Source organism: Lonchura striata, chromosome Z (assembly GCF_050655825.1).
Source record: "Lonchura striata isolate lonStrDom1 chromosome Z, ASM5065582v1, whole genome shotgun sequence".
Taxonomy (NCBI): domain Eukaryota; kingdom Metazoa; phylum Chordata; class Aves; order Passeriformes; family Estrildidae; genus Lonchura; species Lonchura striata.
The window spans coordinates 69,749,290-69,773,353 of NC_140740.1; the positions used below are offsets into that span (position 1 = coordinate 69,749,290).

The 24,064-nt window shown below is 35.3% G+C and overlaps 1 protein-coding gene across 10 annotated transcripts in view; it reads right to left on the reverse strand.

The window, feature by feature from the left end:
* The window catches only part of KDM4C (lysine demethylase 4C), a 245,679-nt gene that overhangs the window by 67,760 nt on the left and 153,855 nt on the right, over nucleotides 1-24,064 (reverse strand). For all 10 annotated transcript variants that reach the window (XM_085566943.1, XM_021531680.3, XM_085566945.1 and 7 more), the window contains 2 exons: nucleotides 9,937-9,992; nucleotides 6,763-6,871 (listed from right to left, as the gene is read on the reverse strand). In XM_085566943.1, the coding sequence (XP_085423069.1) occupies nucleotides 6,763-6,871; nucleotides 9,937-9,992 (165 nt within the window). The remainder of the gene's footprint in view (nucleotides 1-6,762; nucleotides 6,872-9,936; nucleotides 9,993-24,064) is intronic.

The following is a 24,064-nucleotide window of genomic DNA, read 5'->3' on the forward strand; positions in this document are numbered from 1 at the left end:
TTCTTTGTATTACCAGAAATGCATAGCAACACTGGTATACATCATTGCAAGTGCTTGTCTATTTTCCACAAACACAGCTGCAATAGCTCTACTAGCTCACTGTAGTTTAAAAAATTAATTTCAGTACCAATTAGAACAGATTAAATGAGCACTGTCCTCAAATGTCTTTAATCCTTTTTAATCAGTAAAACAGTATGACATGCAGGAGAATATGTGCCCATTCTTTTAAAAGCTCATACAAATTTTTGCTTTGAATCCATTCTTCAGTGCCATACCACTGAGAAACCTCTATATTTTTAGAATTGATGTACCTTTCAATACTATAATCTTCGGCTTTCAAGCTCACTATTATTTGCCTTCAGGTGCAAATTTCAAAGTGTACAGTCTTCTAAAAAACCTTTACGGCTTCAGCCAGATTCTGAAAGGCTTGTAGATCAGTCATCATCACACTAGATTTCTTTTCAAAATAATGTTCTTCAGTCAGAGTACACTTGTGGTTATACTCGGTTCAGTTGTCAAATATAAATCTGAGGTCATCAAAAGCTTCAGGGCAACTTCAGCTATTCCAAAACTCATTTTCTACCTCTATTTTGTTGGAAAAATAGTATTTCAAATATAAAAATAATAGAAAACTCTAAAGATAGAGAAACAAAGGCATTGCATGTGCATGTTTCAGTACAGCATTGCACCGACTACCTATAAAGACAAAGTCAATCCAATACCTAAGCATTTTAGAACATAAAAAATACCAAAAGGCAATAGGGTACTTCACTATGAAGTTGATATATATTCTATTGAAATCATGATTTTAGAGCTGACATCTCAAAATACATTGGTCTAATGATTCTATTTAAGTATTTCTGTTGTAATTGATGAAACGTTTAAATACTCTCATTTACAAGGTCTACATTCATTATAAGTCACATGCCTGGCAAGGCTGAATGACACTAGGCTCAATATTCCTGTTGGCTTGGATTCCTTGACCATATACTACCACAAGAGCTTTTATTAATTCTAGTTTTAAGTCCCATGTTTTATTAAAATAGAAAAACAGACAAGAGAGCACTTTCTTTCAAAGGCTGATTTGGTATTTGAGAGGTCAGTCTGAATTTTTCATCTACAGAGATTTTTTTATGCAGCTATAATTTATATTTATTATTAGAGCTGAGTAATTAACACTCTTTTGATAACAGAGACTATCTAGGTACTTGGGAAAAACATTTTCCCTTCCCAAAGTAAAACTGAGTTTTATCATTAACTTTCACACACAAAGAAATCCAGTTTGTTTCCTATGACCTAAAGCCCCATACATATAAATAGTCAAGGAAAAATGGAATTTTAAAAGCAAAGCACACATCAAGCTCCTCTTGGAGACTACTAACAAAGGGAACAAGGCAAAAAAAAAAAAATTAAATGAAACTAAACTCAGCTGGAAGCCTAAGCTTTGCCTGCTTTGGGTAAACTGTTTGATGCTGTTTAACAGCATTGGAATGGAAGCTGACACCATATTCATTCACAGCATGAATTCTACAAATTGCATACTTCCTCCAACTTGTCACTAGCTAAAACTCTGCCTTTACATTTACACAAATTTCAAGTGGTGCCCTGCATTCCATCACTTCTCAGCAACTTTGCCTCTCTTATCTGCTCCTAATATTTTCACTGTGATTGGAAGTACTTAAGTTAACATTTGTATTTCCTGTTTGCACACTAGCTCATGTGTGCTGTTAAACTTGGAGACCACTGGAAGAGAAAACCAGACTGAACTATTTGTCCACAAAACAGCTAGCATACTGTAGTTTATGCAAAATATTGTTTTATATTGTGTGATATGCTAAGGTATATCCCTTCATGCATTTAATTTTAGAACCCGTACTTAAACGTCCATATTCAACTTATTTATTTCCTAGCTCGGTAATTACAAATTGTCTTTCCATGTGGCTATTTGAACTCAGAGTGTCTGATGGATGTGAATATCATAAAATGAAGAAAGAAAGCCTGACTCTCTGAAAAAAGGAGACCAAGATAATCTCATTTCTCCATTCAAATGTATTTGGGGGCAAAAAAAAAGAGAATATGTATAATCACAGACATGACATGGAGAAACAACATGTTATAGCATCTTTGTGGTATGCAACACTGAGGTTGCCTAGGAGGTCTTTTGCTTTCACATGAAAAGTCAACTGAAGTCCAACAATATAATGCATTTTATACCCCTAAAACAGAAGTGATTTCACCTGAGCGTATCACATTCTTTTCTTCCCCTATGAAAAAAGAAGCAGCCAAATATTATATTTATTTTGTCTACATGCATTCAGGAAAAAATTTCAAAATATTTAATGTTTAATGAAAATGTCACTTTCATGTAAATTTTCAGCAGTGATAGTACATGACACATAACCTACTGAAAAAACTAGAGAAATATGAAAACATTGGCATGCTATAACAACCCACTAATTTACAAACCTGAAAGAGTTGAATAAAACAATTTTAAAGCTATAAACTACTACTAGAATGATACAAATACTGAGTTTTACTCTGGAAGAAATTAGTATATCTTGAATATTTAATAGTGGCAAGACTGACAGGAAACATACTAATTTCAACCCAAAATCTCTAATGAATTGAAACTATTTAACTGCAATCACTAGATCTACTAGCTAAGCAATAAGAAAAGCACCAATATGTTCATGCTTACACAGATGTTTCAGATGTTTTTTAATTTGTAAAAAATTTAAACATTGACTTATTACTTCCGCTCCTTTGTAGATGCTATATTAAAGAAAATATCAGGTTCTCCTCTACAGATCTCTGAAAATAGTAGATATTCTGCTTATTTGGGCTTCTTACTACTTCAGAGAGGAAGAACAGGAAAGACAGGAATAGAAAACATTTCTAACAACTAGAACCATTTGCTCCTACAGTGCAATATCTAATTTTGGTATGGCTGCATGCTAGTACTTAATCTATTCCTTTATAATTTTTTTCCCACTATGTTTTGCTCATTTAAAAAAAATCAACAGAACACATCCTAAATTTTGTAGAGGAGAAGTGGCACAGTAGGAAGGCCCACATTTATTTATTACATACCTCATGATTTATCACAAAATGGATTATAAAAATAGACTTTAAATTATTTTTAAGTTATTTTAAATTATTAAATTACTGCTTATGAAAGTTCAATATAAAGGAATTATGTACAACACTTGCTTTTGCTCTGGTAATGCTCTGGCTGGAATGATGAAGACAGATGAAGAAAGGTGTCCTTAATCTATCAAATAGGATAGCTGTGAAGCTGGAATTGACTGCTGAAGAGCAGCACTGACAGTCCCTACAATTACAAAGGGAAAAACTGACCTGCATCAATTGCTCACATATTTCCAGGAGTGAAAAACTCACTATGCTTTTACAGAAATTAACAGCTAGACAGATGGTATCAACCGTCTACTTGCAGGTAGTTGGACTGAAAATAGTAATGGAAAGGAATGAAAGGTAAGGATGCAGTAGGGTTGACTGGAGGAAAGATGAGGTGGGAATTCCTACAGAAAGAATAAATTTGCATATAATCCCTGGGATTCCCCTGAGGAAAAATATACAGTGCCAGTGGGTATGAGAGCTTGTTATTCTGTAGCATCAAAAGTCAGGAAGCGAAGACTAACTTAAAGATCATGTTTGAATTTAGAATAATGTGACAAATATACACAAGGCTAGAATATACGCAGAAGGCTATTGGCAGCAAACTCTTTAGAGAACTAAGAACTCCATGTTTCAGGAAACGAGAAATATGTTACAATCAGATATACAATATGTATAGCTGATATACAGTGGATTTGAGAAAATAAAAGTATCCATGTAATTCTACTACGTATATGTATATGTATATGTGTATGTGTATGTGTATGTGTATGTGTATGTGTATGTACGTGTACGTGTACGTGTACGTGTATGTGTATGTGTATACGTATACGTATATGTATAGGCATACGCACACATATTTGTTTTTATTTTTAAAGCACAGAATAACATCACATCGTATCATGTCATTCAGGAAACATAGTTTAGCTACAGTATTTACTCTGAAACAGAGCAGAGTAAAATCATCAGATACAGTAATTGACTTGTAACAAAATCAAAATTTAAAAGCAGAAAGCCTGCTGGTATTTTAGGGCAGATTTTTTTTTTTTCTGTTCCTTTACCCAAGAAGCAACATTTTATTGGTCTATTTGCATTACATCATTAATAAGAGCCTTTCAAAATGGTTGAACTGCCTACATCCCTTAAATTAATACAAATCTAACTATTTCATCATAAATTTAATGCCAGAAATTAAATCTTGGAATAATAAGGTATAATGAGCAAACCAGGATTCTGGTGCTTCCTTCTCTCATAGAAAGGTGGTCTACCTGCAGCACTACTACGTTTATGACTGTTATAAAGTATTCTACTCTGCCTCACACTTCTACTGTATTCAGCTAAGTTCCTTCTTCACAACATTCATTCCACACAAATATACAAATTCTTTTTCTTTAAAAAACAGTCTTAAGGAAAGCAAGTACTCTACTTACAAACTTTTATATATTTACAAGACACTATAAACTTATATACAGCTGTATACAATACAAGTGGTTCAAAGTCATTTTATACTGGAGGCATAAAGAACTGAAAAAGCACTAAGGACTAAAAGCAATATTCTATCCACTGAAGGAGAAATAGAAGAAAATCTAAAAATTCCTCAACTGTTCATAACTGATTAGCACAATTTTGTCATATTCAGCAGAAAAAACCTAGGTTTGTAAGTCACATAATTTCAGAAACACTGGCTCTGAACTAATTCAAGCCTTTTCCAAAAGGCTCCTGTTAGTTTTACAGTGTTGAAGTCATGGCCAGTCCACAGAATATATTTCAACATCTGATGAATAAATGAATGAAAGAATGAATGAATTTAAATCCAGTTGGTGGCCAGTCACGAGTGCTGTTCCCCAAGAATCAGGGCCAATTCTGTTTAATATCTTTATGACCTGGCCAAGAGGATCAAGTGCACCCTCAGTCAGTTTGGAGATGACACCAAGCTGGGTGGGAGTGCTGATCTGCTGGGGGGCAGGAAGGCTCTGCAGAGGGATCTGCACAGGCTGGATCAATGGGTCAAAGCCAGTGGTGTGAGGTTCAACAAGGCCAGTGCTGGTCCTGCCCATAACCTGACCAGGTGTCCAAGAAGGCCGATGGCATCCTGGCCTGCATGGTGGCCAGCAGGAGCAGGGCAGGGATTGTCCCCCTGTACTTGGCATTGGTGAGGCTGCGCTTTGAAACCTGTGATCCAAGAAGGATATTGAGATGCTCAAGCATATCCAGAGAAGTGCAGAAAATCTAGGGAAGTGACTGGAGTACAAGTCCTGTGAGGAGTGGCTGAGAGAGCTGGGAAAAGAAGGCTCAGGAGGAACCATATCACTCTCTACAACTGCGAAATGAGCATGTAGTAGCCAAGTAAAAAGCAGAAGGACGAAACATTATGTCCTTAAACTGTCCCAGAGGAGGTTAGGTTCAATAGCAAGAGAAATGTATTTACTAAAAGGGTGGTTAAGCTTGGAACAGCCTCCCCATGAAAGCTGGATGATGTCAACATCCCTGGAAATATTCAGATATGGTAGACTGAGATGAGCTGTGCCCAGTGGTCTTTGTGTTATTCAGTCAAAGGTTGGACTTCATGATCTTGGAGATTGTTTCCAACAATGTTGCCATGATTTCTGTGTTTTCAACCCTTGAATTAACGATTTTCAAGTCACCATATTTTTATGTTATAGATATACACTCTTTTCATATGTCTTTTAAGTTATTTTTAAAAGGACATGTGAAAACCAATTTTTTTTTTTTATTTGGAACAAAAATTCTAAAAAGACTGCCACTTGAAGGACAGGCATTTTTAAAGCACTCCAAGCTGCATTTCCATATTTAAATATACAGCTACAAAAAGCAAAAAATAATTAATGGAATAAAAGGAAATTAAAGTATAGAGTGAAAATATTAATGGTTCAAAATAAGTGAGTACAAAGTAAGGTGGACCAAGAACCACTTTGCAAACAGTGTGGAGTGATCCAGAAAACTTACACTACCTCTAAGGCTTTGAACGGGCCACTAATCACTTTCTTTCAATCTGACAACATCACAGACATGCACACACTGACAGATTAAGTAATTATAGTATAACATAGCAAAAAAACAAATTTTACACTTATATTTTTCTAGAGTACATCAGTGTTCCTGAATGATACTGTTTAATGTGTGATTTAGTGTATGCATAATTTTCAATACCCTCATGGCAGAGATATCATGTAACAAACAGATCATGCATCCTTTAACCTTCATAAATAGTCACAGTAAAAATCAATAATAAAAAGACCTCACAAATATGTACTGTGTTTTATTCCCTGCCTTTTTGGGTTTCATCACCAATACAACTCCAAAAACAAAACTTTCACAGTTGGTACTGGTCACGTTTGTTACTCTTCTCTTGGGGAAGAACAGGTTTGAACTACATTTAATGGAGTACCAAAGACAGTTACCACTGTTCATTACTGTTAATGAACTGTCAATATGTTTCAAAAGGTCCATTTCTATAAAACCCTTGTTACTTATTTCTTACCTTAAACATAACTTACTGCTCTTTACCTGGCAATAATCATCACAATTCAGATTTTTAATACATTCAAATACTGGAACACCTTAAGAGCAATGCATATATGGAGCATGTATTAATATACTACTCACCAATTTTAATCTTTGCAAGGGTATTCTGCTAGTGTCTATCGGAGTACGCTCTGTGACATTACCAAATCTGACTTCTGGGATGGCAATTGCACATATTACATGTGCCCACCTGTGAAAAGTGGCAAGTCAAAAATACCACCAAAAAAAACTCATAGAAATACAAGTGCTGAAGTTGTTGCTTGCTGTGTATTCGGCTTTTGCTTTCGGTTTGATTCTCTTAAACATACCCGTCCATAGTTACATCCTTATTAGGTTTCCTTAAGCTTCATTAACACATTTTAATGAACTTTGCACTACTACTACTTTGTCAATAAACTTTCAGACTGAGATTTTATTGCAACAATTTTTAAGCCTGTTTTACTTTTTATTTAGTAAGAAGTTTTTGTAGGTGTGCTATTCAGGTACATGCGTAAACACTACACTATTTGGCTCATGTGTAACTTATCATCTACAGCCATTATAAGTCATTACTAACATTACTCAGACCTGAGGAGCTATTCTTACACAACAAACATGATTATAATCAATCATGTATCTACCAAAATGCAAAATGAAATGCAAATGTTATCAAGGCCTTCTGTCTACAGACACAATGGCATCCAAGCAGCAAAGTGATCAAGCCTCCAGTGCAATGCCCAACATAAACTGGATCTCCTTTGGTAGCAAAAGCACCTGCAAGTGCCTAGGACCAGTGTTACATTTAAGACTACAATGGAACATCAGGAGGTTTCTTAGATGATACAACATGCTTCCTATACGCATCAGAAAGCACTCCAAATCCTCCTGATACATGAATCTAAAAATAAGAAAAGCTAAAAGAAACTTTAAAAGCCTGAAATTAATATTGAAACTGTATATTTCATTAAGCACAAGAGAAGCTAACGACACTTTTATTATGAAAGAGCAGCCTTCTGAGGCTATATCTAAAATCTTTTGGGGTAGAAGTAAATCTGATTAAAGAAAAACATTTCAGTTTTTTTACTCATATTTGCCTTATTCCCTGTCATTTACTGTATGTCTGTTTTCATTACCCCATTTACTCTATTTCTGTGAGCTCTGAATGCTTGCCTCACTCCACTTGTACATTTTGAAGAAACACACATTACATGAGCATCTTAGCAGATTAACAGGAATGTGGGCTGAAGCTGAAGGAGATGGAGGGCAATGCGGAAAACAAAAATGATTTCTCTTTCCTGCACTAGAGCAGCAGTATTTCAGTAAGTCATCCTTGACAAAAACATCTGCGAAAGTATAATATGACACAAAGGGACCAAACAAACTCCTGTCATGTGATTTTAAAATTGTATTGGTCAAAGTCTGAAATAGGACTTGTACATAAAGATGACATATCAATTAGCAAGTTATACAGTTCAGCCCAAATAAAAACAGATAAAGCTTGCAGATCCATCCTTTTATTATGGTGACAGTTTCTTCATGTTTTAACTTAGATGAAGTTGATACTTTTTAGAACATTTTTATAATGGATGTTTTCTTCTCATGACCTGCCCACCTATTAAGCCACATTGTCTTACCATCTAAGCTTTATGAGACAGAAATGTTATAAATAAAATGCCTCTTAAAATGAATCTTCAACTAAACATTTATCTTCTGATATCTCTCAACCTAACAGATTCAAAACAATTCCTGTGTTCTGCTGAAAAGAAGGAATTTCAGCCTTCCTATATGGCAAACTGCTTACTGCATGCACACATACCAGTATGATCCATTAGCTTTTAAAAGTATGACATGCTCTTCCTGTATCTTTAATTAGTATGTACAGAGTAAAGAAGGAGCAAAGGGAATGCACATGATATATTTTACAGCTGTTGGAGAAAAAAGGTAAAATCATAACATACTTTTCTGAAAACTCAAAATTTTGAAATGATAGCTAATGCTGAAAGGCAGATTTAAAACTCCACAATGTGTAACAAATATAAGGCGTTAGAGAAACACAAAAAACATGAGTTCAACTGGTTTTACAGAAATCCCATTTCATAAATCCGTAAAACTAACTTACAGAGTGACAGAATGTAAACCTAAAAACCCCATATATAATTATACAGGCAAAGTGATTTTATGCAAACCTCTGTGGATTTTCTTCATAAGATATCTTATGAGACATTTTAAAAAAAATTAAATTGATATACAAAGAAAGATATACATATTTTTAAAAATTCAACATGGAAGCTACCAACAGCAAATATCAAAAGGGCGTAATAAATTCTACTGATATAATATTTCTGTCATTCTCTTTGTATTTAGCAAGTAAACCAAGTATCAAATTTAAGGGAATTTAAAGCAGAACTAAAAATCAGCCGCGAATTTTAATGTACTGGCAAAAATTGCCACTAAAGTAACTAAAATAATAATGTTTTCTGAAGGTAAGATATGGCCTGAGTTAAAGAAAAAAAATTCTCCTAACTTGACAAGAGTAATGAAATCAATTGCAAATCACTGATAGATAAATTCTTTCCACTTCCTTTCCTGGTAAGTGAAAAAGAATGTCATACCTAGATTATGTCTTACCACTGCATTCCAAAACATGAAAGAAAGAGTCTGCACAATACTGCTAAGATACTAAGATGAGCTAATTAATTATGAAATTATTCAAAATGCATAAAGATTATTCTGCTATTGCGCTTGAAAAAACATTAAGCTGCAACATTTTCCACTTTAGCTAATAGAGTTACTTGCTATAGTTTCTATCAGCCAGATACAGTAATAGCGTCATGTCAGCAACAAAACTATTTTTGACAGTGTGTGACAGTTTGAGAAAAAAAGACCTCAGAATTGAAAATTATTTTAAAATTATGAAAATAAATTCATTGAAAATATTAGGTTTAGAAGTTCAAAAGTATTGTAATGTAAGAAAATACACTTTGTTGTTTGAGAAGACATACAAGCAATGTTAAATGAGGTCTCTCATTTACTTGCTTTGCAAAAAGGCCAGCAGATTAAAATTTGGAACAAGCAAGTGTTTGCAAATACTAAAATAAATGTACATTCTACTATCTAACTATTTAACAAAATGCCAGTGCCACATTTCAATAGAAATAAGATTCTATTAAAGGGACACTGTCAAGTAATTCGGGTTGCAAATGTTTTGTACATGGGAATGGACTGGAAACAAAGCTTAAAATAAGCATATACAGTCCTGAAGAATATATTACTTACTTTTTGTCAGTAGTCTGCTTTAATGCACCACCTCTCAAATTGCAGAGACAACATTCCTAAAAATAAAAATAGAGTAGAAAAGGTGAGTTTTAATGATGGTTTACAGATCAGTTCTATTCATCTGGTCTTGAGGATAATCAAACTGCTAATGCAATTAATTACTGCATTACAAACTGCCACTCACAAGCAAGAGGAAGAAGGTATTTGAGTATTACAGATAAAGTGATAGAATCACTTTGAACTGGAATTTAAAAAACCCAAACAAAATCAACACCAAAAAAAAAAAAAAAAACCAAAAAAACAAACAAAAAAAAAATCCCCAACACTTTTAATCAGTACTGCTGTAGAAAGGCTGGAAACTGCCACACATTTTACAATGGTAAAACAAAGTACTATAGCACATAATGAGTTTAACAGTAGTTTCTGAGAAACTGGCTCATAAGCTATTGATCTACCTTAAATTATTTTCTTTTTCTTTTTCCTGCAGTATACCTTCAGTGCTTTGATCTTCAGTACAACTCCACCTCTTTCAGGGCACTCGGCAAAGTGTTCAGCAGTCCCCAGGTAATATGCTAAGGACCACAGCTTTTCCTACCTCTGCTTAAAACTGAGCTTTTGAACAGATACACTCTTTTTGTCTTTCCAACCCCTCACTCCTCCTCTTTGTTCTCTTTCCTTTCTGAATCAATTCTTTCCTTTTATTTCTCTTTTTTATCTGAAAAGAGCTGATCTGAAAAAGTGTTTTGAATGTAGCTATCTTCTTCCTGCCTGTTTTTCTCAAAGTACAAAATACAGTCAAAATACTCCGTGACAGTATATCTATATGAGACCGTGTCTTTTGAACCCCTACATTTAAGTTCCCTTGTAGGACAAATAAGCAAAAACACAAACAAAGTGAAACCCCAAAGAATTTTCTGTTAAAACTCCAGACTGAGCTTATCTTAAAAATTATGAAGACTACAAATGTCTGCAAGAAATTTATTTGAATGCTGTATTACATTTCCTATTAAAAACATCTTTCCTAACCATAGAAAAATGCTTTCTTGTGACAATTGGATCTTCTTTGCTATTAAAGCACAAAAAAATTTCCTTTACCAACCAAAACCATGGAGAACAGAACATCCTTTTATGGAGCACCCTTTTAACTACTTAATATTACTGTAGAGTTTCAAACAAGAGAATTGAGGTTCATTATTCTATCCACAGCAACCTTAGGATGGGACCTAATATATTCCAGATCACATTTCCCTTTCTAAAAGTAAACACCGACATTAAATCAGGGACCCCAAAAGCTCAAAACTATACCGCTTTCAGTAAAGTTGTTTTTTTTTCTTGCAGTAGTAGCCACTCAGAAAAACAGCATATTGCAATAAAAAACTATTTCAGAGTGATCCCTGTACCCCTTCCAGGGACCAGGTCACCCCATATCTTGACAGACCAGTTCTTCTCCCTCCCTGAACACTTGTGCATTGTGGTGGACATCAGCACCAACACCAGCAGAGCCCAGCAGACATCAGGAGAAGGCAGTGGGTGGTGGTGCTGACACATATGCACGGGTATTATCTTCCACTAGAGCAGCTCCAAAAGCTCCTCCTTTCCCAGAAGGTTCTCTCTGTCCACCATCTTTCCTTCCCTTTGTCTCCCCGATGGTGTGGTCAATTGAATGCACCACTGCAGTGTAGAGAGCTCTTTCCATTCTCCCTGTGTCTTTCAAGCCACACAGGCACTGTGGAGGGCGCCATCATGTAAACACAATTTCCACCACTTTGGGTCTCTTTTTGTTTCCCAGGGCCTCATGAGATTTAGTGATTTTGTATCTAGTGATTATTTACTGGTGTTTTTGTTGGCTCTTTTTTTTTGTTGTTTTCTTTTTGGGGTTTTTCTTTGCTTGTTGCTGTTTTGCTTGTTAGTAAACTGTTATTTTTTTCACTTTACTTGCATGGGTTCCTTATGGGTGGAAAGGGATTGGTTGAAACTAAAAGGAGGTAACTCATTTTAGAGTGTCCAGCTCTTTAAACTGTCTAAAACCAAGACAGTAGTTCTGCAGAGCATTAACTTTTACGATTTAGAGAGAGAGTAACATCTGCAGACTGGGGAAAAGAGCATAAGTATAACTCATCAGAAATCTTCGAAGGGAAAAAACCTTCATTCTTCACTTTCAAATGTGAAAGTTCAGGGGATTCCTCATAAATTCTTTTAATCTGAGCATCTTCTTAACATTGATCACAAAAATACTTTAACTCTGCTTTGCAAAATAAAGAGTGCATTTGCTCCTATTTTAAGAGCTTTGACATTCCTAGGTCACTTTACTTCAAAATTTGTTACTTGAAAAATGATGACATTTTTCTTCTTCTAATGAGCATTTTCTGCTTTTATGGAAAACTTTCATTAGATCATCTGCTTTTTAACTTACTAATGTAACTAGACTGAGACATTTTACAAACAAATTAAGCTAAAACAGCACAGGAAGAGACAGAAGTCATATCTTTATCTACTAGCTACAGAGCTTTGATATTGGGTTAAAAATAAAAAAAAAAAAAAAGAAAGAAAAAATATAAAAAGAGCAGAAATAGAGAAGAGCAGCCCAAGTAAAAGAGAAGGTGGCTCTAAATACCCTCATTAGAAGCTATAAAAAAATTATCCTTATGCAGGACATACCTATAGGAACCAAATGTTATGTCCTCTACAAAAACACATATATGTGTCTTTGGTGAGCAGAAAGTGTTGGTGGGTACTTGTTCACTGTCTGCTGGACACAGGCTATAAGCCATTATAAATCAATTTTACCAGTGTTCATAACAAAATGTGTGGGTAGGAACACAGGTTTAAAGCCCATTAAAACTATTTTGTTTATTATGCCTGCATTGCAATATATTTTCTTATATTCAGGCAACATAGCTGTTAGCTTAACTTGTTTCAATATACCACAATTAATGAAAACTCAGAGGACCTGACATTTACAAAGACTAGTATTCCTAATAAATGTATACATGCCAAGTGTGGCAGTGAAATAACATGTGCATTAGTAATTATTACCCATGTTATTATCCATGAAGGACATAGATCTGCTGAGGTAGTCCAGGGCTGCAAAAACACCCCTCCTTATGAAGACAGGCTGAAAGAGCTGTTCAGCCTGGAGAAAAGTAGAGAAGGCTTTGGGGAGACCTCATTGTGGCCTTTCAATACTTAGAGGGGACTTATAAAAAATATGAGGAAAAACATTTTAGAAGGAGAAACAGTTTTAAATATCGATGAGACATAAGGAAAAAGTTTTTGACAAATAAGGGTAGTAAAACACTGGACCAGACTGCCTAGAGAGGCAGTGGATGCCCCATCCCTGGAAACATTCAAGGTCAGGTCATACAGGGCTCTGAGCAAACTGATCTAATTGAGAATGTTCCTGCTCATGGCAGGGAATTTGGACTTGATAACAGTTAAAGGTCCCTTCCAACACAAACTCTTCTATGATTCTGTGGTTCTGTGTTCTCAAAGAGAATGTCTGTGTATCCCTGTGTACCTGCAGTCAGCCTATTATGTAAAAATCAGGAAAAGAATGTATTTCATTATAAAGCATCACCTTAGAAGGTACCCAATCTCTCATTCATTATTACTTTGCAAATCCTTTAAACAAGTAATTTTGTCATTCATATTTGCATTAAATAATAATTTCATAAGCAAATTATTTTACACATATCTAAATTAAATCTTAGACCATTTTAAATTGCTCATCACCTTAAAAAATCTCCGTAACATTCTAGAATTACAAGAAGGCTTTCTCTCTTCCAGTACCTGTATAAAGTAAGACATCTCCATAAAATTCAAAAGCTTTATACAATAACATTTATTTAATCTTTCAGCTTTTTTGTGCAAATGATGCCTTTTTTTTTTTTTTCCATAACAATACATATCATATTCACTGTTTCTGGAATAAATGTTTCCCCTTGCTTTCACGGAAACATTTTTGCAACCAGCAACACTAATCTCACTTCTCTGCTTCAATCACTTCAAGAAACTGGTGGAAAAACCTCAACTCAGTGTGAATTAACCATGCTTCCTTTAGTATACACATCCAAAAGATAGATCACCTTTTTTGAAGGGTATGTCGCTACTCAGGCATAGCTGCATATTAATTTTTGTTGCATGGATAAGTATTACACAAAATCCAAGCCTGTTCATGCTCATTTGTATTTTTAAATGAATACATTTTCTTATCTTTGATATTTTTTTAGTGTCTGCCAAAATTCAGTCATATTCACAGTAATGCTTACAAAAAGCAGTTTTCACACTTCCATATTCCCATACCTACTTCATCAGCAATAGCTGTCTCCATAGGAGACAAGAAGCTGTCTGACACAGGAAGGCAGTAGAATTCTGCCAAGGTATAGTAAAAGGATATATATTAAGTCATCTAACAGTTATTTTTATTGAAAACTATGATCATCCACCACACAATCCCCTTTCTTGTTTAACTTCTCTTTCTTCTTTGCTAAGGCCCTGTAAATTACGATAGCATCTCCAAAGAATTGCATTTATCCAGTTAAATGAAAAAGAAATTCAAGCTTATGTCCGTGGAAGACAGGGTAAAACACAATATATATATAACTCTTAATGAATTGTGCCTGACGCATTTTCAAAAATTTCCTCTTAAAATGTAGTTTCCATAAGCAACCTAATAATCTCTTCCAGCTCTTTGGCATCCATGCCATTAGGGAGCTTTTTATTTAAAGTAGCAAGTAGATTCCCTGCTTAAGCCTCTTCCTTTTTACTTTATATATGATAAACATAAAAAGCCCCATATTGTCCCTTTCTTTTTTTGACATTTTCCATCTATAGACTCCTAGTCAGTTAAACAACCACCTAACTGACTTTACCTGTGGCCACGTTCTCCCTTCTGAAATGCAATGAGAGAAGATCTTCAGTGATGTCAGGCAAAAGATGTTTCATTTTTATCCCACATCTGGGGAGATGTGCTTACACAGCCATGACTTGTGTAGCACATGGACAATAATCTTCAGGATCTTTTCTACAACAGCAGCTGACATCACTGCTCCATCCTTTGTCTGTAGTCTAGCTTCAGTATCTTACAATCTTCTCTCATTGTCTTCTTGTTTTCCAAGTTATCTCAGTAATTTATTAAGATTTTGCTCATTTCTGATTGCCCTTACTTCACAGGCCTCACTAAAAATAAGCCAAAAGCCTGTCCTCAGCTAACATCTCCTGTAACAGCTTCTGCAAGAGGGATAACCAAACAGGTTGTGGCTGGTCAAACCAGTAAAAACACTGAAATGTTTGACAGATGCAACTGAAAAACTTAGACTTGGAAAAAGGCTTGACTTCAATAAGAAGTCAGTTGCTATTGAAAGAAACCAGTAGTAGATTCAAAACAAAGAAAAAAACCAGAAGGATTCTTCACACATGCCTCTTTGCCAGATGTGGGTGCTAAAATTTTACACTAGTTGAGAAAAAAATCTGCCTATGCTCATGAAAAAGAAATCCAACAAAGGTTAGTTTATACTAAGGAACCAGAAAGATGCTGCCTTCGGCTAAGACAATTTCTTATTTCCACGTTGCAGGAGATTGAGAAAGCATTAGGAATGCCTGCTCAAGACACATATTCTTCATCAGGTATTAATTTCTTGCCATGAAAGAGATAACAACAGACTAGAAAATACTTCAGTTTAATTCTTATGACACATCTTACTGCTCTACATAACCTGCAGTTTCAAACCTTCATATGCAGAAACACTACCTAGATATTAAGGAAAATCCACATGCTTAGTACTAAACACACAATGTATTACATATCATATAGATTTAATTTTCCTAATTCATGATCCCAAAAAACAACAAAAAATAAGCAATTTTACTAATCTGTTATTATCATTCACTTAATAAGCTATTGTGGTAACTTTATTGACACAGCTTTATTTAGCAGTGATTTCACATGAGGTAGTATTTTCAAGTAATTTTAACACATTTTAGCTAGTGATTTGAAGGATTACATTGGAAAGAACATTAAAGATCATCTAGTCCAACTCCCCTGCAATGGGCAGGGACACCTTCCTGGGCCAGGTTGCTCAGAGCCCCATCCAACCTGGCTTTGCACACTACCAGGGATGGGGCATCCACCACTCTTTCGGTAAGCTTCAAAGTAAAGAACTTCTTCCTTACATCTAATCTAAACCCTTCAACAATTTAAAGTCACTATCCCTTGATAATGTCTTAAGCATCAAGTAGGACACTACCTATTCAGTAAATAATGTATTTACATCCTTTTTTCTTTAGCTCAAGTCAATTGATTTCAACTAGTATCTAAAAATCTAAGAAAAGTGGTTAGAGGTTTGGAAAGATTTTGGGTTTGGTTTTTTCCCCCTGAAATATTTTTAATAGGAGATCAAAACAGTTTCAAGAGTCAGCTGCTCCAAAGATGTGTTACAATAATGCCAATTTCCTAGTCTCCTCTAAAAACAAGTAATCAAAACAGGCATCAAATATTCAACTCTGCTACAGCTAAGTCAAATAAATAAAAATTGTAGGGCTTTGGCTGTTAAATGTATTTTGTTTTCTTCGAGCCACTCTGGTTAGCTTTATAGATGGAAACCTTTGAACTGAAAATAAATATCCTTAGTCTTCCATCTCTTCTCTCCATTGCATTGTAATGCCCAAGGCCATACTCCTAGTAATATTAACACAGATGTGCCTTTGGATGTGGCATTGCTACATTTTACCTATCTCATTTTTCCAGCTTATTCATACTTGTGTCTGTATTTATCCTTGTGTAAAGAGAAATGTGTTGGTGTTTCTCTTGAAAATGTTGTTTTCAGCAATGGTCCACTAATGGATATGCTAATCTTTCTACACCAAGGGAATAATTTTCACTTGGTAAATAGCTTTTGAAATTACTGAATTTCAGTTCAAATTCCACTACTGTATCCACTTTGAGCTATTACCTTCAGAGACAAAGAGACAAACTTCTTTTTATTAGTGACAAAATATCTGCAAAAAATAATAAACTGCAGAAAAACTGATGTTTATCTAGTAAAAGATTCAGATTCAGTTTCCTGACAAGGAGTGCCATTCTTAACAGAATTGCTAGATGCTACAAGTCACAACCTTCATTTGTATTTTAAGTGATAAAAGTTCACACTGATTATGGAGGCTGAGTAATTCCATGAAAGATACCAACCACAGGTTAATATTTATTTAACATGTAGAAAGATCTTTGGCTGCAAGCTTAAAGTATGTTCTCAAAAATAGGAAGTGGCCAGGCTTCTTTTTATGGATGAATATTTTACTCTTTCAGTGGCATCCAAGTCTGTTCAAGACATCCACCTTTGGGAATTTAAAGTTTACAAATGATCAGCTACTTAATTTCCACATTTTAGTAACCTAATCCTGAAAACATTCAGTCTGCCCTGCCCTTGATTTAAGAATAGCAAAAAATTTCCTTGCAGTTGCAGCTCCTACATCATACCAATGTAGAGCAACAGTATAAAGAGCAAGTGTTTCACTACACTGCCCATAGCATTATTAACAGTGATCTCCAAAGAGAAGGAGAGAGCTGGCTAGGATAAGACTTCAAACTGATAGGAAACGGGAATTGAGATGGAAAATGGGAATATGGAGACAATTCCACAGCCAGAGAAGAAATGATAACTGAGGCTGAGACTGAAATGAGAATCAAAATACTCATTTAGGTAACTGGAGTAAAAAAACTCTCACAACTTGACAAGGGTGGGTGCTATGTGTCCTTTCTCCCTAGAATGTAAATATATGAAGTAAAACACATCCCTAAGTATAAAATGGAGACTATTAGATCCCTGAAGTTGAAGCATTTTCTGTGATAGTATTTATTAGTCACTCAGATCTAGAAAATCCTTATAGTAGAAAGAACAACTGTTCCCATACAATTGAACAAGAAAGGTTACACTTCTCCTTTGAAGAGGAGTCAAAAGGAATGAGATAACCTTTCCGAAAATGCTAATAAGTAAGGCATTGAAAAAACAAAACTGATCATTCTTCCTGCAAAATAAAAAGAGATTGCAAAAATCACTTTTACACGGAGGAAAACTCCTGGGGCAATTCCAAGCAAAAATACAGGCTGGGTGGAGAATTGATCAAGGCCATCCCTGGTGAGAAAGAGCTGGGGCTGCTGGTTGACAGGAAGCTCAATGTGAGCTGGCTCACAACCTAGGAAGCCAGCCATATCTTGGGGCTTGCATCGCAAATAGTGTGGTCAGCAGGTCAATGGAGGCGATTCTCAAAGCGACCCTGCCTGGAGTTCTTCATCCAGCTCTGGTACCCCAAAAAAAGACCTACTGAAGTGGGTCCACAGAAGGCAAATAAAAAGATCAGGAGGCTGGAGGACCTTTCCTGTGGAGACAGGCTAAGAGAGTTGGGGTTGCTCAGCCTGGAGAAGAGAAAGCTTCAGGCAGACCTTAGAGCACCTTCCACTACCTAAAGGGGGCTACAAGAAAGATGAAAGAGGGTAGATCTAGGTTATAGAAGAAAGAAATTCATCATGAGGGTCGTAGGACACTGGAACGGGTTGCTTAGAGAAGTCATAGGTATTCCTTGGACATGCTTGGAAATGTTCAAGGCCAGATTGGATGTGGCTTCGAGCAACCTGGTCTAGTGAAAGACCATGTCCATGGTAGGGTGTTGGACTAAATTATCCATAAGGTCCCTTCCAACCTTTCCATGATTCTATGAACACTAAAACTAAATGCTTAGCAAGTAAAACAGAAATAATGGTGTATCTAATAGGTATTTATATATGATAAAAAATATGTAGGCTTAATCCCATTATTGTAGGCAGCAAATATTAGAGTTTAACCTGAGCACCTTCAGAAGAAAAGCTGTACCTTTAAGAAAGCAGCATCATACAAGCTGGCCAGATCAAGATATCCTGCTACTGGCTTTTTTTTAACATGTTTTTCCTCTAATTGACTTTGCAGCACTACCTCTAGAGATCAGAAATTATCTCTGAGGATAAATTAAGGTTGGATAAGTTTGAAGGAGGTTCTCTGGTCCAATCTCCAAGTTCTCTGGTTCCATCTCCAAGCAGGACCAGATTCAAAACTACATCTGACTGAAATAATAATTCACCCCTCAGGGAATCTCTTCCTTGTAATATGAGAATATCCACATAGCTGGAGGCAATCAAAGCTGTCAAGCCTTTTGACATGGGTGTCAGTGGCAAAGGTTGACTTGGCAAACTCCAGTGAAGGGAATGAAAGGTCAAAATTAGCTTTGGGGTTGAGCCTTATGGCATTTACATTAAAAACATATTTTCTGAGTCTAATGGTCTTCAGTTTGGCTTCTGTGACAGCATCAGAGAAACCTCATATTTACAAACCTGTTAAAATATGTTATTTCAAAGGTTGAGTTTTGCAAGCAATAAATATCCTGTTACTAGTATAATACCAAAACCAGAAAGAAATATAATGTTCCCCACATCTGATGGGTACGTGGTTGCCACCAGCATTTAAAATTCTCCCAGTAAGTCAAGTTTTTTGCATAGAAGGTTTGCAAAAATCTAGATTTTAAAAAATAAAAAATATTTGTCAAAAATAATCAGCAGGTCTTATTTTGCTGAAAACAAAACAAAACAAAACAAAACAAAACAAAAAAAAACACCAAAAAACACCAAAAAACAAACAAACAAAAAAAAACCAAAAAAAAAACCCCCCAAAAATATTTAGGGTTTTAATTTTTCTATTATAGCCAGATTTTCCTGTCCAATAGTTTCTTTTATTAACAATATTCAAATACATTTAAGGCTTGGTACAAAAATCAGTCTGCAAATTAAGACACCGTATCACCAACTCACATGTATTGAGTTAATTTTGGCAAACAGGCTCTGAAAACAGCAGTTTATAATGGAAATGATGACACCATATCAGCGAGAAAGGCTGATACAAAAGAACATTCAAAATCATTCTTTTCAGTAGAGTGGAATAGGGCAGTTTGGGAGCAGGAATGTGGAAAAACTCTTACATGCCACTTTTCTGATGCCTTTGGGAAAAATGAACCAAAAATCCTTCAAATTAAAGGGCTACTCTAACCATAAATGCCAATAAACTCAAAGACTGATTATCAATAAGTAATATACAAAGCACAAAAAAGTTCATCTATAGAAAAAGAAATTCTGCTAAGCTATTTCAACATAGGATCTGTTCTCAAAATTACCTGATCATGAAGCAAGCCATTGAACAAGTGTGTCTACCTGTTTCCTGACTTGTTCTCTCTATTCCTTTCCTGTCCCAAAAATTTTGCTGTCTAAATAACAAAGGTACTCCATGTTTATGTATTAGAGCTATTGGGTGACCACATCCTTCCTCATTGGATGGTATATTGCATTCTCTGTAATGCCAGTCATTATTCTTCCTGACTTCACTAACTTTTTCTAGCTGAAGCATTTAAGATTAATGAAGCGCTTGTTCTCAATCAAGGCACTTTATATGAATTCAGTTACACTTTCAGGATCCATGCAGATGACTTATTTAATATCATTTTATTTCTTTATATTTTTGGGGGGATTGATTTATGGCCATTTTTGTCCATTAACACAGACCATTCTGTATCACTCTTCTCTTTTGTCAATAACTGTTACCAGGACCTACTGCCTAGTAGAACATAAAGATGTATTATTTATCATGAATGCAGGTATATCCTAGAGGGTGAAAATCTGACATAATTTGGCATATTGTAAAGCACACTACTTCAGCTACTTAAAGATGATGAAACTGCAAGAAAGCAGTATGCTTCTGAATCTCAAAATCAGTTTCCTCTCATAACATAAACTGCAACAGCCATCAAGGAAAAGTCTGGCACTGTCAATCTAAATCCATATAGGTGTATTTCTATTTCCATATTTTAATGATGTTCATAGTTGGGATCCACACATAATAAAGTTTGATTTAGCTATTAAGACAATTCTCATTCCTACAGTGCTCTCATGCTTCATTGCTTTGCAAAGTCATACTAATATACAGAAGCCTAATAGAGACCAAATTTTCCATGAAGTTAAAGTAGCTGCTGTGATTTTAAGAAAGTATAATCTAACAGAATTTAAAACAATTTTTGCAAGCAGAGGAATGAAAAGAAATTTTTCCTCCTAAGAAGTGAACTCTGAAACAAGGTTGTACCAATGTTTCATAACTTCTGTTATATTCCTCATTACACAAAACTTTATTTTTCCTTGTTTTCCAATCTACCTTCTCTTCAGGATTTAATGCCTTAGCCAGAAAGGAATTTCTCAGATGGGTCATCTTCAGCTTTATCTCCTTCTCTTAGGAATCAATATGAAGTGTAGGGAAAACAATTTCAAACATCCAGGAAGCTGGACTTTCAGGGTGTCAGTATTCCCTAATAACTAAATCTTCCCATACTGTGCACTCTTCTGTGATAAAAAAAGTAAATTTTGGAAGGTATGTGTATATATAATTCCCACAGAGAGCCACATCTGTTTCAGATGTTCTGTAACAGCTGCAGTTTTTTAGGAATGATTATGCAGAACAAAAATTTAGATGAATGTGATTTTTTATTTAATTCATGTAGAAACTTGAAGTCTCAACTGTGACAGTGGCATGTAGAACATACACCATATTCCCTGTGGTAAAAAAACAAAAGGTTGTGGAAATAAGGCATTTTCTTAATTTGCATCCCTCTCTCCAGAGAGACTTATAGTACTACACAGCAAGTTACAACACAATTAAAATAATATATGTAAAACAACAGGTATAAAAAACACATTTTGTGTTTAGTTTTGGTTAAAAAAGGTGTAGCAAGGCTGGAGAGGTCCAAAGAAGGGCCATATAGATAACCAAAGGACTGGGAAGTCGTTTCTTTGGCCATGAGTAAAGGCTTAGGGGAGACTTGATCAGGGTTCCAGTATTTAAAGGGTGGCTACAATGAAGATGGAGATTCCCTTTCTTACAAGGAGTCACATGGAAAATATGAGGGGTAATGGGTACAAATTGTTCCTGGAGACAGTCTGACTAGACACAAGAGGAAAAAATTTCACAGCAAAAACTATTGCAGTAATCTCCCAAGAGAACTGGTGAGTTTCCCTATGTTGGACACTTGAAATTCATCTGAGCAGGGTGTTAGGCTGTCTTGTCTAGATACTGCCATGAGACGTTGGATCAGGCAATTCCTATGTCCTCATCCAACCTGGTATTCTATGATTATATGAAAAAATTATGAAAGTTTAAAAATTGATTCAGTAAAGAAACATATGCATTTAATTCAAAGAAAGCATAAAACTTCAGGCTGCAGGTTGGTAGGACTAACTTGAATTGCTGATTTTTAAAAGGGAAGGTAGCACTTTGAGGTAGCAGTATTTTTAATTAACTTTTCATTTTTAATGTACAGAAGATTGGTTAAAAGTGAACCAATAGCAATTATCTTAAGTATAATTCTAGGATTAGATAAAAGTATTGTACTATTTTGAAGTGAAAGCTGTTAGGATAAACTAAGGTTATCATCCAAACTCTGAATGGACTGAAACATTATCCTAAAATGACAAATAGGATGAAATACATATCAGCAATTATTATCATGCTGATGACAGGACTGAGGTTCCACACTGACAAAAATATACTAGCATATTTAAGTTGGATACTGAACAAATAAGGTTTTTCCCATAGACAGCTACAGCCACATTGCTTGCAATGAATAATACTATCCAAACAAGCAAAAGAGAACTATAGAAAAAAACAAAATTCAGTGTCTATTTTATCATTCTGACTCAAGGCACAATCAAGCCTTCTTCAACTATTCCTGAAAAATGTTTCCATAATATGTTTTTAAAAATATTAAAACAGTAGCTTCTATAAAATCTCTATTATCTGTCGCTCACTAGTTTTAGAAATAAAAATTATTAAAAATTCCTGATATTAACTTCTGCTGATGCAGCTTAAAGTCTCTACAATTCATCTTGTCCCTAAAAGACAAGAAAGAGATTCCCTTTTTTACAAGGAGTCACGTGGAAAATATGAAGAGCAATGGGTACAAGTTATTCCTAGAGACAATCTGATTAGACACAAGAGGAAAAAAATCCAGAATGGTAATTGCTTACTCTTATTTATACACACATAATTTTACAAAATTACAAAATGTGACTTTTTTCTCTTTCTACCTTCCCCTCATTATACCAAGAAGATTACATCTTTTCAATACTCCCTTATGGAATGATTGACATCTATCAGGAATGATTAAAAAAATTTTGGTTTCTTGCAATTTCAGTTGCATCTCTTGTATCTTCCATCATGGTTTTTTGAACATTTTATGTCTACCGTTACAGTTCTTCAGCTGGACTCTTACCAAAGCTGAAAAGAGCAGAAAGATTGTTCCAAGGATTTTTTTCAGGCTTGGCTTCTAGTACAAAGCTAAAGCATCCTCTTGTGATTTTATAGTTTCTACAGAACTGCTGACATGTTCACTTTGTGACCAGAGTGGTCACAACTGCAGCAGGCAACAGGAACTACTGTAGGGCCTGCCATATTATGTGCACATAGCTGACAACACATTGTCTTGGGGTTCTGTGGTCAAGATGACCCCGAGATCATAAAAAGTCTTTTTCTCCCAGCCCTGCAGCCAAAGAAGAAGTTCAGATGCATCAGTGTTCCTTCTCAAGGTTGTTTACTTTCTCTTACCTATAACATTCTTTCTCTGACCTGCTAAGCTCTGTCTAGCAAGTCGGATCATGGCATTCTGTCTGCCCTCTAGGGCGGTGTTTACATTTTATACTATGAACTACATGTACTTTATGATTCCCAATACCTATCACCTATGTTAGACAGTGTGTCTCTACTCCAAACCACCATCACAGTGAAAGATGGAGGACAAGAAGAAGGAGAAGAAGGGCAAGATACGCCTGAATTCCTCCATCTTACCTCCTGAACCCCATTCTAAAAAATCCCAAAATTCTACTCTACACTCATAAGTACTCTCCCTATCTCTGCTGAACTTCATATGATTTATTTTTCAATAATATTTAACAAGTAGTTTCTCCCCAGCAAGCATGATCAGAAAAAATACACAGGGTACATACCACATGAAATAATGTACATGCTACCTGTTTTTCCTCCCTTAATCTCTAGTGTGTTAAATAGCTAAACAA